The following is a 15,617-nucleotide window of genomic DNA, read 5'->3' as shown; positions in this document are numbered from 1 at the left end:
TTTTCAATGGTCAAATGTGACTTCTCTCTTTTTCCCCAGCAAAAAACCTTGGGTTTTGTTCCTGATAAACAAGACAAACAGGGATCTGAGTCAGCACAACAGTTTCCTGACTCCTAACATGCTCGTCTTAGAAGATTTTTCCAAGAGGTGTGAAAATTCAGATGGGTTAGCTAGCCAAGCAATTTGTTCAAAATATGATATGCAAACCCAACTTCAAGCCACAGTTTGAATTTCTAGTTTGGAAGCAACCCTCAAACGAGGGTTTGTTCATTCTGATGGATAAACAAACCATGGCTGGCAAGGTTTGTTGGCATGTATGAAGCAGGCAGCAGGCTATGTACAGGATAATTAAGCTGTAAGACTTGCTAACAGAAGTATAGATGGACAATTTTCAGATATTCTGAAACCATGGAAAAAATCTTCTGGAAAAAAACGAAATTTGGGAGGAAATTGAAATAGATGCAATATTCATTTTCTTATCAAGCCTAGACCTACTTGATGCTCCAAAAATCAAATGCATCAATTAGTAACTTCGTTAATGTATACAATTGTATAAGCTTATGTATTTATGGAACTTGAAGTACAAATGCCTGCATTTTCTACAAACAGAACTGCAAATATACTACACATTTCTAAGCTGTAAATTGCTGCACTGTTTGCTACCTTAGCACATTTCATTCCTTTCTAAAAAAAATGAAAAAGTATCTTTTTGAAAAATTAAAAACCCAAGGAAAAAACTGGCTAATGTCTCTTCTCAAAACCAGAATAACAACACAAAAGGCAAAATTTCCAATAATTTGGGGGGAGATTTATTTGATTTTTAAAGATGCTACATAGTCAAACAGGATTGGTCTTTTTCTTTTGAACAGCATAGAACTAATTCCTACTAATTTTTCCCCTACATAGACTTATTTTATGTACAAAAAAAGTTTCCTGACCGCTGTTTTCCCCAATGTTTAGATGATCAAAACTGACAACTGTGGTGCCCAAAGCATTAAGGAGGCGGAAGAATCCATCATCACTACAGCAACAGAAATATAAAAATTAGTTCTATTCACCAGTTTTGAACAGGTGCCCTTTCCCCCTCCTCTCTCGTTTAACTGTTTACATAGCAGTAGTCAAATTTCTGCAACCATTAAGGGAAACATGAGATGAGATACATTAAATAAGTTAAATATGCATTAAACGTTTTGTGTCTTTGACTATGAAGAGTTTTAATTCTGCTACACGAACCAATAGCAACTGTAATTGGTCCCGCTTGAACAAGGCAACGATGCTCGATCCTCACAGCCGGCTAAATAGAGGACCGTTCGAGTTGACTCTCCATACAGCCCAAGTTAGCTTGAAGCTGTTTACTGCTTTAGTGTCTAGAACCAAGTTAAAATGGAGACACAGTGAGAGAGATCAGAGAGCTGTGGGCCTAAACCTATTCACCCTCGTACAACTCTCCCACACAGAGGGCAGTGAACTTATTTGCTTAGGACCAGAACTTCTGCCTATGTCATTTCCTGATCCACCAGCATGAGTCTCACTCAGAGGGAGAGACGATCTCTCCATCTTGAGCACTATTCAAAACCAGAACTAAGCAGATGAAGGGCAAACAAAGGGGGGGGGGATCTCTCTGCAACTGAGTTGCCGAGAGTTGTTGTTGGGGGCAAATGGAGAAGGTAGCAGGCACTGAATGAAGATCTGCTACTGGTGGGCACCCAGAAGGAGATGCATTCCCCCCACCACCTCAGGTCACATGACTCAATCCCCAAATCCTCCTCTTCAAAAGCTTCACAAGAATGTAGGGGATAGAGAAGGAAGACTTTACGAGAGACATCACTGAAACGCGCACACGCTGCAATGTGTGGGTACGCTTGTGGGAGTTGGCTGCAGTGGCCAGAGTGGAGAAGACTTCCACAAATACAACAAGAAGCGGAGGCAACAAAATAAAAGGATGTGACGGACAAGGAGGCAAAGCCCATGGTCCCCGTTAACACGATGTCATCTCCAGTGGAACACAGACAGACAGACAGGAGAAAACTATTTCATCTGACTGAACTAACACCAAGGAGGGAGGGTAACGCAGTGACCAGTGCCGTTCTGCTATCTGACAAAACGAAGGCTAGGGAAGTGGGTCCCTATGATGTCAAATCAAGCCACTTAGCGGCTATCAAGTCTGTCTCCCTGACGAGGCGGCACAGAAACTGAGCCCCCTCCCACAATCTCTCCGTCTATTCTGCTCCACGCCCCCCCACCGCCTTCCGAGACCTCGTCTTTGCATCTATCCTGCATGCAACTAGGACCAACTGCAAGACCACCCCTCAGTTCTGTAGCTCTGATTCCGCTGGTTGCCTGGGGGGGGGAGGGGAGGAGCCAGGAGCCCTCCAACCTGCTACTAGCCCTTCTTTCTTCCTCCCGGAATCGTGACTCTCCACGGTGGCACTGACAGCAGATCAATGCTCCTGCGGACAACACGGGGACTTGGGAGAGGCCAGGCCAGGCTGCCTGTTTGGGATGAATCTCAAGAGCAGCTCAAGGAGTAACACAGCAGACAGATTCAGAGATCAGAGTCACACCCACTTGACAGAACTGTTAAACGTATGTGGAGGAACGGCGGTTTAATATATTTGACGAAAAGCCAACACGATTCCTGTTTAAGCCAACCTCCAGGTATCCAAAAAAGGACTAGCTCCCTCAGAGGAATCTCTTCCTCCCCCACAACCCTCCACAAGAAGAGAAGTCCAGTAATATGAACCAAGTTCCGAGAAATGTTTAAAGTGACTTTTTTCTTTCCGAACAATGCAGCATAATAGTGTTAAATTCATGATTATCTTCCTCATTGCTCGCAACTCCTTTATTCTCCTGCTTACTCCTTGTGCATCTTAAACTTTCTAGAAGATTATGTTATGTTAAATGTTATATTTGTGCCTGGGGGGAGGGGGGGTAAAAATTTAAAAGGCAAGACCTGTGAGATGTCATACATTTTTTTTAAACATTTGTTATGAATAAATTTAATCCAATGATATGGCAGATCCCTCAATCCGATTTACAATCCTCGAGCATGCTGCCTCTACAAGGCAATTTTCCCTATAATTACACCAACAATAAAGAACAAGACCACCAGGGCCAGTAGTCTAGTGCTGAGACCCTCCTCCTTCACGGCAGCAGAAGCAGAGATTGGGTGGTTAGTCTGGGGTGACTTCCTCATCCGCAGCCCATCTTCTTCCTGTAGCCAAGAAACAACATTGGAAACGTTCAGACACATTTCGTATGAGCCTAGTGCACCATGCTGGCACTGCGGTGTACCCCACCCTAATATGGCTATCACTAGACTAGCCAGAAATCTAGCCTCTTTTTTATCTTTGCAGTTCTCTTTGGCCCCTTCTGCACAGACCGATAAATGCGGGCTAAGCACCATATAAAATCCATGGGGGGGGGGGGGGGCGGGGGGGGGGGGTTTGCACGGATCCTGCTCCTAACGTGAGTCCACTCCGCCTTTTACCCCCCAACCTGGGTTTTTCACGAATCACACTATCTGCAATTCTTTTGTTTTAATGTGCATTGCAGCTGTGGCCGAGCAACCCAGGAAGTGCGTTACTTGGCCACGCTTCCCTGTTTTTTATATGTTCATATGCAGCGAGTGTCGTGTAACGGTTAAGAGAGGCAGACTGCAGTCTGGGAGAATTGGGTTTGATTCCCCACTCTGCCACATGAAGCCTGCTGGATGACCTTGGGCCTGTCACAGCTCTCTCGGCCCATGTAGAGGCAGGCGATGGCAAACCACCTCCCAGCATCTCCTGCTGTAAGTCAGCTGTGACTTGGCATGAAGCGCCCACACACAGAGTGCTCGGAAGAGCTGAAGGCAGCAGGAAAAGAGCAAGACCTGGCACAGGCTGCGCAAATGAAGCCACGGCCCTCAGTCCGCAAGACAGGACATTTTAGAGGACGCTGACTCGCAGGGTCGCCATAAATGAGAGTTGCGCAGAACTGGAATTGGCTGCTTAGGAAGGTGGTGAGCTCTCCTCATTGGCAGTCTTCAAGCACTAGTTCAGGGGGCTGATGGGAATTGTAGTCCACGAGCATCTGGAGAGCCGCAGGTTGCAGACCTCTGCACTAGTTGGGCGAGCACTCGTCAGGGATGCTTTAGGTCAATCCTGCTGTAGGTTAAATGGCCTGTATGGCCCTTCCTACTCTATGATTTGTTGGATCTGATGGCACTTATTACACATACTGTGCTTACACCATATACATTCCCTGTACACTTCAGGCGAGAATACACCTACCATCAGAAAGAAAATGCTATGTAAAAATCAATCATTACCTTAAACTGTTTGTTCTCCTCCCGTAACCTCTGAACTTCTAATTGCAGCCTCTTACATTCTTCCATTACTTTCTTAACTTCACTGTCATCCAAAGAAGAACTTAATGATTTAGACATTACAGAAGATTCTGTCTTTGTTGCAGCTGTGGATATAATTTTATTTATTTCTACATCATGCTGTTGAGACAAAAAAAAGAAGGGAGAGTTATTTAAGAATGCTGCTTAATCGGACACAGTCAGATAAAATCTACTCTTACTACAAGATGAAAAAAAAAATCCTGGCTGAAACCAAAAGAATCCTTTCAAAATGTCCTGACTTCAAAATGGTTCTGTCATTCATACAGACCTAGTTCCTGGAATGCAAACATAGCTTCAAGTACACAAGGCCCAAGACATTGTGAATAAACAGCCACAACTTGCAGACTTTTCCTTCAAAAAAAACCTTTAGATCTATTTCAAATGCAAACAGTTCCACCTCTGGGGGTGCTGTGTGGTTTCTGGGCTGTATGGCCGTGTTCTAGCAGCATTCTCTCCTGACGTTTCACCTGCATCTGTGGCTCTGCATCTTCAGAGGATCTGACAGTAGGAAAGCCACAGATGCAGGCGAAACGTCAGGAGAGAATGCTGCTAGAACACGGCCATACAGCCTGGAAACCACACAGCACCCCAGTGATTCCGGCCGTGAAAGCCTTCGACAATACAGTTCCACCTCTACTCCAGTTGCTCTAAAGCAGATAAGATAGGAAGCAAGAGGGTGAGTTCCCTTCCTAATGCCATACTGTTGCCAGGTACGATGAGAGAGCTTCACTTTGCAGTCTTGTTGGTTCCTCCTCTGCCCCCCAGTTTGGTAGGAAGGCAACTGACAGGGTGCCCGAAGAGCCACTTTTGATTTGCAAGTCACTCAAGGTTAACCGCAAGTAATCTGTGGATCTCCAGGCATCTAATGATCAGTCCTAAACACTTGGCTGAAACTTGGCATGCTGTCTTGTGATCCTATCACAGAATCTTTACGCCTGAGCCAATGTAATCACCATTCCTTTGTTTCACCATACCAGAAGAAACAAACACCAAGGGAGGAACCATTCCTCAAACCAGTTTTAAAGCAAGCCTGTGTGGGCTTTAATCACATCAGCCCTTGAGCGGGAAATGCTTGAGCAGAGAATTCCTTCTTCATAAAAATCTCTGGAGGTGTCCCTACACACCCTTCCTCTGCCCTTCTGGAATGTTCTATTCTTGTCATTTAAACTGAGTCGCAGCAAGGACTATCAACAAAGGCTTTAAAAAGCAAGAACTTGCTATGGCCCATGGGAACTTCAGGAAGCAGCAGTTTAGATACAGGGAACCTGTGGCGAGGGCTTTTTTGTGGGGGGGGGGGGAGTTGTCCTCTTAACACAAGAGGGAAGATGCCTGCTTCCTAAAGGATTTCAGGATGTGTTTAAAGACCAGCCCATCCCAGAGGGCCTTTGATTAACAAGCAATACCATTAACAGAGGGACTGGTACTATTGTTAAATTGCCTTTTATTTCTTTCCTGGTATTCTGAGTTAACACTTGAATTAAATTCTCGTGCTTTATTATGCTACAAACTGCCTAGAAAACATTTTAGTAGAAAGGCAGTCATGCAGCCCTTGTTTAGGGAGTTTTTAAAATCATAATTTTAGTTTTACTTATTGTATCTTAACATTTTTCTAATCCGCTTTGAGCATCTGCAAGGAGAGTGGAGTATAAATAATCAAATGTAATGAATTCAATACAAATAAAGCAACCAAGCTTGAACACACATCCAGTGACACCCAGAAAAAAACTCTTAAGAATCTAAACAGTGGATGAATAAGATTTGGGTGTCCTGCAAATTTCTTTATCTCTACTCATGCTAAGCAGAACAAAGTTATGAGGAATGACGCAGATTTGATACAGACTGCAGAGTTCAACCTCTCTTAGCGTTCCATAGATAAAGCTTGCAAAGCCAAATTCAGGAGTTCTGAAGCTATTCTGAAGAAACACATTTCTTAAAACAAAATGCTATCCATGAACAAAACAGCACACATTACCAAGTATCTCTGCTACCAGCCAAATTATTCCTGCATGGTTGGATTTTAAAATACTCAACATAAGGCAACCCTGCTAGTTCAGACTGGCAGTCCAAACTAGTCCACCATAATGTGCCATATACTGTCATCCAAAACACATCAAATATAAAATATTATACCCAGGCTACCAATATAAGATTTAATAGTGCCATCTATGTGCAAATATTGATTATAATTGGAAAACAATTAAGTCACCAAAAAGGTACTTTTACACACAAGTAGACATAAACATCATACTGCGATCAATGTTGTACATCATGTAATTTCATGATGAGCCATCCAGTTATCCTGTTTGTTTTGTGGATAACTTCCCACTTCCTCAGACTGTGATTTCTTGCTCGCAAGTTGCTACTGGTCACCTTCCAAATAATGTTATATAGTCCTACTTATATTAATAGAGATTCTTAAACCTGTAAGGAAGGTGTCCATACTATATGAAGCTAAGAGACAATGCAATGGCATTGAGATTGTGTGGGGTGAACATCTTCACTGCAGATTAAAAACATATAAAAACAAACAAAAAGAGAGAAAACATACAAAAAGTACCGTACATGAAAAATACATGCAACAGAGAGCTCCCGATTCATTTGCACCAAGTATAAACGCTTAAAAGTTTACTACTTTCTCTCTAGTTACAATTGTAAAAATTAATTCTTAATTGTTATTACTTAATTGTTACTTCTTCGTACTCTTCTCTATTTTCTTGTTTTTCTATTCCCCAAATTCATAAAACATCAATTCAATTTTTTTCTGTTTCACGCAAAAAGTTTATCAGGGGTTTCTAATTATTGATGAATTTAGAGAAGTTCTTTTCTCTAAACAAAGAAGTAAGTTCAGCCATCTCCGCCGACTTGAACAACTTCACAAGCCATTCTTCTGTGGTAGATGAAGTTTTAGAGAAAGTTTTCCATTTCTGCACACGTAATATTCTCCCTGCTGCTGTCATACATAGAATCAAAGTTCCTTTTTTCCCCCCAAATGGTGTGTCCATGGGTCCCAAGAGAAAAGCCTCTGGTTTCATTTGTATATTGGTCTTTAAAAGCTTCTGAATTGCTGAATGTATTTCAGGGGTGGGCAAACTGTAGTTTACGAGTTGCATGTGGCTTTTTGCCACATAATGTGTAGCTCACGGCCAGCAGCTCTTCCAGTCTGTCATTCAATGTGTGTGTCTTGGCTGTGCCACGGGGCAGGGAGGCGGAAGGGGCGGTAAGAGCATGCGCACAGGGGTCGGATGCGGAAGTGCCCAAGGCTCCAACCTACCACCAACCTGTTTTCCAGATCTGCTTCCAAACCTCAAACCGAGAGCAGGTAAGAAGAAACCCATTAAAAAAACAAAGTGCAGATACATTATGTATCTTAGAAACTCGCATAAAGAAAAAGCATGAATGAATCTGAAGTAGCAAGAGACTGGGAAAAGCTTTTGTGGCGTTGGCGAATGAGAAAAAGAACAGTGTTATTTATATAAAGAATCAGAATATATATATTTTTAGAAGAATTAAAAGACCCGGAAGGAAGGTATATCATTCTGAAAATTCGACTCCCAAAAGGGAAGATCTTCACACCAGCTGTGATTTATGCTCCAAACAATGCAAGAGAGAAATTTTTAAGAAAAAACTCTTTCAAGCCATCTTGGGTTTTCAAGAAGGTAAGGTATTGATTTTCAGGGATATCAATGGGATAATGGATCCAAAAAAAGATAGATCTAAAAAGATTAAAGGAGGAAGACTTCTTAAAAATGTGCTTAAATACATAGAACTGCTAATCAGAAGATGCATGGCAGATTAAAAATCCAGAGACATGGACCGACAGACATCAATCATATTTGAGAATAGATATGTGATAGATATCCAAAGCCTTAATGATCGATTTAGAGAGTGTGAATATACAACAAAGGCTTTTGCAAATTGTAACCCAGTAGAAGTAATTTGGCAGCTAAATAAAGGAAGAATGGGAAGATGGAGACAATCTTTTGTTGCATGAAGAAATAGTAAAGAAATGCAGGAAAAATCTCAAATAACTTTTAAAAATCAATACAATTGAAGACGTTCTGTAGGAAACAGTTTAGGAAACCAGCAAAGCTTATATGAGAGGAAACTTAATAGCAATTGTGCCGAAGCAATAACAGGATAAAATAGAACAAACAGAGGAGTGAAAGTAGTGACTAAGAACAAATAAGGGACAAAAGGCAAAGCGTAGACCAAAAAAGAGAACTAGCACAGGTAACTGAGCTTGCTGCTCCCCCTAGGAGGCAGGAAGAGAACTAAAAGGAAGGGGGATGTTCTCACACCAAACTTGAAGAAGAATCTTGTTCCTGCCTCCCCGATTGGATAAGGAGGATCATCGGGAAGATATCCTCCGGCTTAAAGAGAGAATTGCTTCTTTTCTTATTATCAATATTCCCTCCTATTTTATACCCTTGAGGTGTTTAATAAATTCTACTATTTTATTTGTTGAATTTTTAAAAAAAGACTCCAGCATGGTTATCTGAAGTAAAATAGAGTGTGTGAAAGGGTGGATGACCACCTTGATTCCCTAAGGTGGTCCAGACGTACATTTATGTTCAGCAGTGAAGATCAGAAGAAGAATTAGGGAACATTTGTTGCTCTTACGTAGAAGAGAGGATTGGGAGGTTTTACCCCTTGTGATTCCCCTGCACTGATCTTCATGGATTCAGTTTTCCAACTCCATTTTTGATGGGTGTAATTCATCTTCATTGTCCTGTGGACCCAATCCTTGTAAAGACATTGATGCAATTACTAGTAAACTGAATGTATTTAAGAACCTGTTTTTTGCCTTTGAATAATGGTTAAACCACGGCCACATAGCGTGGAAAACCACAACAGCCAATTGTTTCCGGCTGCAAAAGACTATGACGATATAATCGTTAAATCGCTTACTTCACACTCGTCATTCGATCAATCAATCGTCAGGAAGGACATGAGGAAGAAAGGGTGTTGATTCAAGGATTAAACAAGCCTCCAGTTATTCCTGTTTCAGATTCTGAGCCTGTGTCTTTTGATAAGCTTTTAAACTGTGACATTGATTTGACGGGTTCATACCCTGATGATATTTTTATATTCTTCAGAAACAACAATTATCACACAGGTTGGCCCTGAATGTCTGAATAAAGTAGTCCTTACATTGACTAATTACCCATTTCCTTTATCCAACTCATAAAGATGAGAGTCTTTGGATAAAACAACTGCTTCTACCTTTCCCAATTTTATAAATTGACTTTTAAAGAATTTGGGAATCACTGTAGTAATCTCCTGAAATATAGCCAAGTGACATTCTAAAACCGTGCATAATAGCTGTGTATATTTCTTTTAAACATTCAATGTTATTTTTTCTGGCCACCATCCTTCTAGGTTTTCATTTCTTTGACCTACCTGCCATTAGGTCCAGTCCTTTTGGGTGGGGGCAGTGGTGGTTTATTTATTTTGGTCAATCTAGAGGGAGACATCGAGCCAATCTTCTGGTCTGATTATAAATACATTCAGGGAATTTATGTTACGAGTAAACAACTGGCCCATGTTCCTGAAGTAATGTCTATATTCCAAATAGAATGAATTCTATGACAGAGAATCAAGTCTGGACCTCTTTATGTGCAATTCCGGAGAAAGTAATGGGAATATTTTCTACTGCAGTTATTTCTTTAGTGGAAAATTTTAATGCCAGAGTGGCACAGGATATTAATTGTTACATCAAAAAGACACAAACCAACCAGGAGGACATACAGTACATTTCACTGTCTTCCTCAGACAGGCTTTTGAACAAGAGTGGGGTTTGCCTTTTGAATTCGGCCTTCAGATTTAGCTTGTATAACATTCATGGCACTAAATATGACAATTCTAAAGGATTAATTCGTATCCGTCCTTGTCATCAATTTCATTGAATGCCCCTAAGTTCAATTATTAATGAAGAGCAAGAAAAACTCCCTGAATAATTTTATAAAACTTTACCTCTCTTTAGCCATTGTTTTTCTAAGTAAGTCCCAGACACACCAGGCTTTCCTCCAGAAACAAATTAACACCCCCTCCATACACACAAACTGTAACAAGCTCAAGGAACACCAAGTTGATATTAAGGGTTTTAAATTTAAGTACAGGCTGACGTTTCGGCTGTGGCAGTTCCAGCTAACCAACTCCAGGGTCTTCAGAGACCAGATAACAATCTTATCTGTGAACAGCAGCAGCTGTGCTATGAAGTAAAATTCAATTTAACTCACAGGTTTATCATTTTCTGCTGGCAGCTCAAACACACATCTAAGTTTCGAATCCATGAGTTCTTCTGGCTTTGCTTCTTTCCACTAAAAGACACAAAATTAAAAAGGGGTAATGAGAGTGCAGATATGCTACTGAGAGGGTTACTCAGGAACAATACTGAATGGGAGGGGAAGAGAGTATGAAGAACGCAGGAATCTCTCTCACACAGTTTAAATATTCCACTTACATAGGTTTCCTTTGTTATTTAGATTCAGCTAGAGCAGGGGTCTGCAACCTGTGGCTCTCCAGATGCTCATAGACTACAAATCCCATCAGCCCTTGCCAGCATGGCCAATTGTTATCTGAAGTAACAGATAACAGAAGTAACAATTGGCCATGCTGGCAGGGGCTGATGGAATTTGTAGTCCATGAACATCTGGAGAGCCGCAGGTTGCAGATCCCTGAAGAGTGTTTTTATCTGTCTGAGGCAACTTTTGCTTGCCAGATCCTGAGGTTTAAAAATGGGCAAACTTCAGTCAGAATAACGGTGTCGCATTCTGAAGGACCTCAGAGAAAATTCAAGCAGTGGTAAGAACAGGGTTCTTTGCAAACTATTAACATTCTTAGGGTGCCCTCTGCACCACAGCTGATATGACAGGACAGGTTGTCCTGGTTAGTTCTGTTTACAAAATGCTTTAATTCCCATCAGGTGGAGTACGCTGAGAAGAAAAATGCAGCGGAACTGCTATAAACCAGGCCAATGTGTTCCACTGATCGTGCCTGGCTGTGGGATGCAAACAATGTGTCCCAGCAGTGACACCATAAACAGAAGAGCTGTCTGCTCTGGCAGAGGATGAAACATTCACAAATGCAAGCCAGTGTGGCATCAGCATCATTCCCCGCTCCACCCCAGAACAAGGCATCTACTTCCCCAGGTAAGAAGCCTACAATTAAACCTGGCAATTTCGAGCATGAACTGAAGGCATGTGGCTTCTTCAGAGTGGCAACAGCTGTCTTGTTTTCTACAAGCCACAGATGCTAGATTCATTGCATAATTCAGATTACTTTATCATAAGCAACAGCCAAAGTTCGTCGTCAAGGCCAGACGTCACGCTTTTGCTACTAACGGTTGCATAAAACAAGACAGCGACAAAGACAACCACGTGCTATTATACAACTTATTCATGCGATTTGTGCTGTGAAAAGGCTAGGGGACCTTGCAGCAGGACAAGACTAGTAGGAGTTCCTGCTGGAATGACAGCCAGCCCTAGGAAACAGATGCAAAAATCCCCCTAGTGCACAGGTGTCAAACTCGCAGCCCTCCAGATGTTACGGACTACAATTCCCATCAGCCCCTGCCAGCATGACGCTGGCAGGGGATGATGGGAATTGTCGTCCACAACATCTGGAGGGCGCGAATTTGACACCTATGCCCTAGTGCAGTGGTGGCGAACCTTTGGCACTCCAGATGTTATGGACTACAATTCCCATCAGCCCCTGCCAGCATGGTCAATTGGCAGGGGCTGATGGAGAGTAATGAATCCAACTATCTAGTCCTGAAATTATACGACCTAAAATAATTGTATCTACATTCGAGCAAATAGATGAATACTCTGATGACCTTCCCAAGGAGGGAAATGCATGCCTACTCCATTCTCACATGACACTGCGAGAGGATGTGGGAATAACAGGCCAGAGCCCTTCACACTGTGCAAAGGGAAAGAAACCTTGTGACCGACCTTCGGCCAGTCCCTCTTAATTGGCTCGTTATCGCTTCTTCAGATATTTGAAGCAGGAGGTCTTGTGGCACCGTGAAGGTTAACAAACATACTGCATAACATACTGCATAACATAAATATCTGTTGGTTTTTGCAATCAGCTGCTTGCTTCACCAAGGAACTGGAAGAACACCTCAACAATTAAGATTAGATCTTGTGAATCCTGAGAAGTTTCCAAGTCTAGTCAAAGGTACCCACAGAGCTCATGTTAAAGCTTCTTTTCTGGAAACACCACCCATCCACCATTCCTCGCCTCTCTTTTCTTCATATCCCATGTCCCCAAAATTCTCCAAATATTTCTGCAGTCATGACGGCCAACCTCTCTCTCTCTCTCTCTAACAATACGTATGCATACGAGACTATACAGAAACACTTTTCCCCCCAATACTCACTACCGCTTCCATGTCTGAAGTATCAGTTGGCGCAAACATCGACTGAACCATGAACTTGTGTTTACTTTTCTCATTAGGGTCATAATCAAAGGGCTGTAGCATCACTGAAACGAGAAAGCATCATTGCGTTAGAATCTCAGCCTTTCTTCCGTCCAAACATGATTGCTAGCTGGAAACTCCAAGGTATTTGTTTGGCAGACTTTGCTTGAATTTGGGAAACAACATGAACTTCATCAATTCGGGCATCTGTACTCTGCTTTTTAGCACTAAACAGCTTTAAAAATTGTTGAAAAGATAAAATGGAAGAGGGGAGAGCACAGGTTGGGAGCAGAGGAAAGTAGCTACTCCGTGGGCCTATAACAGTGGTGGCGAACCTATGGCACTCCAGATGTTCATGGAGGGGCTGATGGGAATTGTAGTCCATGAACATCTGGAGTGCCATAGGTTCGCCACCATGTGCCTATAATGACATGGCCCTTGCATAGGGGACCACCTTTCCTTTTAACTCCCAGATCTTAGTCCAATCTCAAGCACTACAACCATCCTGGCTTTATACGCTAATCTAAATAATTCTGAGGCAGTGTTTCCCAACCTTTTCAAGGTCAGGGTACCCTTGACCTCACTCTTCATATCTCACGGTACCCCTGCCGCCACCCTCCACCTCCCATTGCCCCTGCTTGCCACACCCCCAACCTTCCCCTCCCAGGGTGAAGGGAAGCACTGGGGTGGTGGTGGCTGCTGACCTTGTGGCAGGCCCTGCCCCATGGGCCAGCTCCATGTCCTTGCTGGCGCCGGTGGGAGACACCACAAAAATGAGGGGGACGGGCGGTAGTGTTGCCACAGTACCCCTGGGACATGCTCACAGCACCCCAGGGTACCACGGAACATTGGTTGAGAATGGCTGTTCTGAGGGCTTGCATAATGCTAAACAGAAGAAAATGCCTTTTAAAATACACAGTACAGATGTGTTAAGCATGTATTCCTTAGAGCAGGGGTGTCCAACTCTGGCGCTTCAGATAATTTGAGGACTATAATTCCCATCAGCCCCTGCTGGCATGGCCAAAGTGCCAGAGTCGGACACCCCTGCCTTAGGGCAACTAAGTAAATAGCACCACAGAGAGGAGACAAAACATATACTCCAATATTAGTAACTAAGTGGTTCAAGGATAGCATCTCTGGATATTTAAGATGAATTAAGGATCCTACACCAGTGGAGCCAAAGGACAGTGCCCTGAAAGCGTCCTGAGTAGCATTACTGTGCCAGTCTAAGTTTAGCTGAACACTGAACCAGCGCAACAGGCAACCCCATTCTATGAATCAGCAAGCATAAGCATAAGCATTTTATTGTCACTGTGCACGCACAACGAAATTTACAGCAGCATTCCTCGATGCACACAATTTCAGACTCATACCCCATCCTCACTTTCCCCTTCCTCCACCCATCCCTACACAGCCCCAAACACATCAAGCCGCGGAGTTTAGCATAGCCACAGCTCTAGAGTAGAAGCTGTCTCTAAGCCTCTTTGTCCTAGTTTTGATAGACCTGTATCGTCTGCCGGATGGTAACAGTTCAAAAAGAGAGTGTGCTGGATGAGACGGGTCTCTCGGAATATTTTGGGCTTTCTTTAGGCTTTGGGAATTATAGAGTTCTTCCAAGGAGGGGAGAGGGCAGCCGATAATCCTCTGAGCAGTAGTGATCACCCTTTGGAGCGCCTTCCTATCTGCCACTGTGCAACTGGAGAACCATACACAGATGCAGTAGGTTAAGACACTCTCTATAGCACAGCGGTAAAAGGACACCAGGAGTTTTCCATCCAGTTGTTGTTTCCACCATCACTAGCTGCAATGTAGCATACAAAGCTGTTCGGGACAGACAAAAGGAAGTCATTCTTCACACAATGTATGGTTAAACTGTGCCAGAAGAAGTGGTGATGGATGGCTGCAACTCAGAAGGTTGTAAAAGAGGAATGGCTAAATTCATGGAGAACAGGGCTATCCATGGCTACTAGTCATGACAGAGATCTATTTCCTCCAGTACTACAGGCCAAAAAGAAAGATGGATGGACACCATCAACCAAGACATGCCTGCTGCCAACCTGAGCTGTGCGGATGCACAAAACAGAGACCTGTGGAAATGACAGTCACAGTGCTAACCCCTCCACTGGGAAAATAGCCTGGAAAGAAGAAGACTACGGGCAGTCTGCTTGCTCAAACCAGCTGCTGGGGACCACAGGCATGAAGATGCTGTTGCAGTCATCCTGCTTGTGGGCTTCCTAAAGGCAGCTGGTTGGCTGCTGTGTGAGCAGAATGCTGGATTTGATGGGCCATTCTTATGTCACATAGAAGTAGACAAAGGTAGACGGGCAAAGGTAGTCAGGCCCAGGGACAGGATGTGATCAGAACTGTTGACAAACCTATATACTTGACAGGCAGCTGAAACCATTATAATGGAAGCAATGTTGACAGCAGCCAAACAAGGCGACCTTGCTCCAGAAACCTTGCACCGGGTATAGCTGAAGACTCATCCTAGTGATGAACTAGAAAACCTTCCAGAAACTTGTAGGGTGTCTTTTTCTAGAACCAGCTTCAGGTGAATAAGCACTTTCAAAAACTCAAAATTACACCACTGACTTGTCATATTTAAACGGCATGCTAAGGAACTGTTGCATTCTTCAAGGAGAGAATTGCCAAAGGAAGACAAGATTCCCCTGAGAGATACCATTAATCCTCTCCTACAACATGCAAGTGTTTTAGAGGGCTGCAGAGGGGAACTTCTCTTGCCTGCTATGTAAAATCTCAGGTGTGTTTCTCTCCTTCCTGCCTGAAGGTGTGAGGGTAGGTCGC

At 43.1% G+C, this 15,617-nt stretch overlaps 1 protein-coding gene across 2 annotated transcripts in view; it reads right to left on the bottom strand.

The window, feature by feature from the left end:
• Nucleotides 1-786: 786 nt before the first annotated feature.
• Nucleotides 787-15,617, bottom strand: part of VAPB (VAMP associated protein B and C) — a 60,488-nt gene continuing 45,657 nt past the window's right edge. The window contains exons 3-6 of one of the 2 annotated variants that reach the window (XM_048496752.1): nt 12,774-12,877; nt 10,627-10,707; nt 4,310-4,486; nt 787-3,214 (exon numbers count right to left, since the gene is read on the bottom strand). In XM_048496752.1, coding sequence (XP_048352709.1) covers nt 3,059-3,214; nt 4,310-4,486; nt 10,627-10,707; nt 12,774-12,877 — 518 coding nt within the window. In that variant the 3' untranslated portion in view covers nt 787-3,058. The remainder of the gene's footprint in view (nt 3,215-4,309; nt 4,487-10,626; nt 10,708-12,773; nt 12,878-15,617) is intronic. The other variant, XM_048496753.1, reaches the window with a different exon arrangement.

Source organism: Sphaerodactylus townsendi, linkage group LG05 (genome assembly GCF_021028975.2).
Source record: "Sphaerodactylus townsendi isolate TG3544 linkage group LG05, MPM_Stown_v2.3, whole genome shotgun sequence".
Classification (NCBI taxonomy): domain Eukaryota; kingdom Metazoa; phylum Chordata; class Lepidosauria; order Squamata; family Sphaerodactylidae; genus Sphaerodactylus; species Sphaerodactylus townsendi.
Note: the sequence above shows the minus strand (reverse complement) of the source record. Positions and strands in the feature narration are given on the sequence as shown.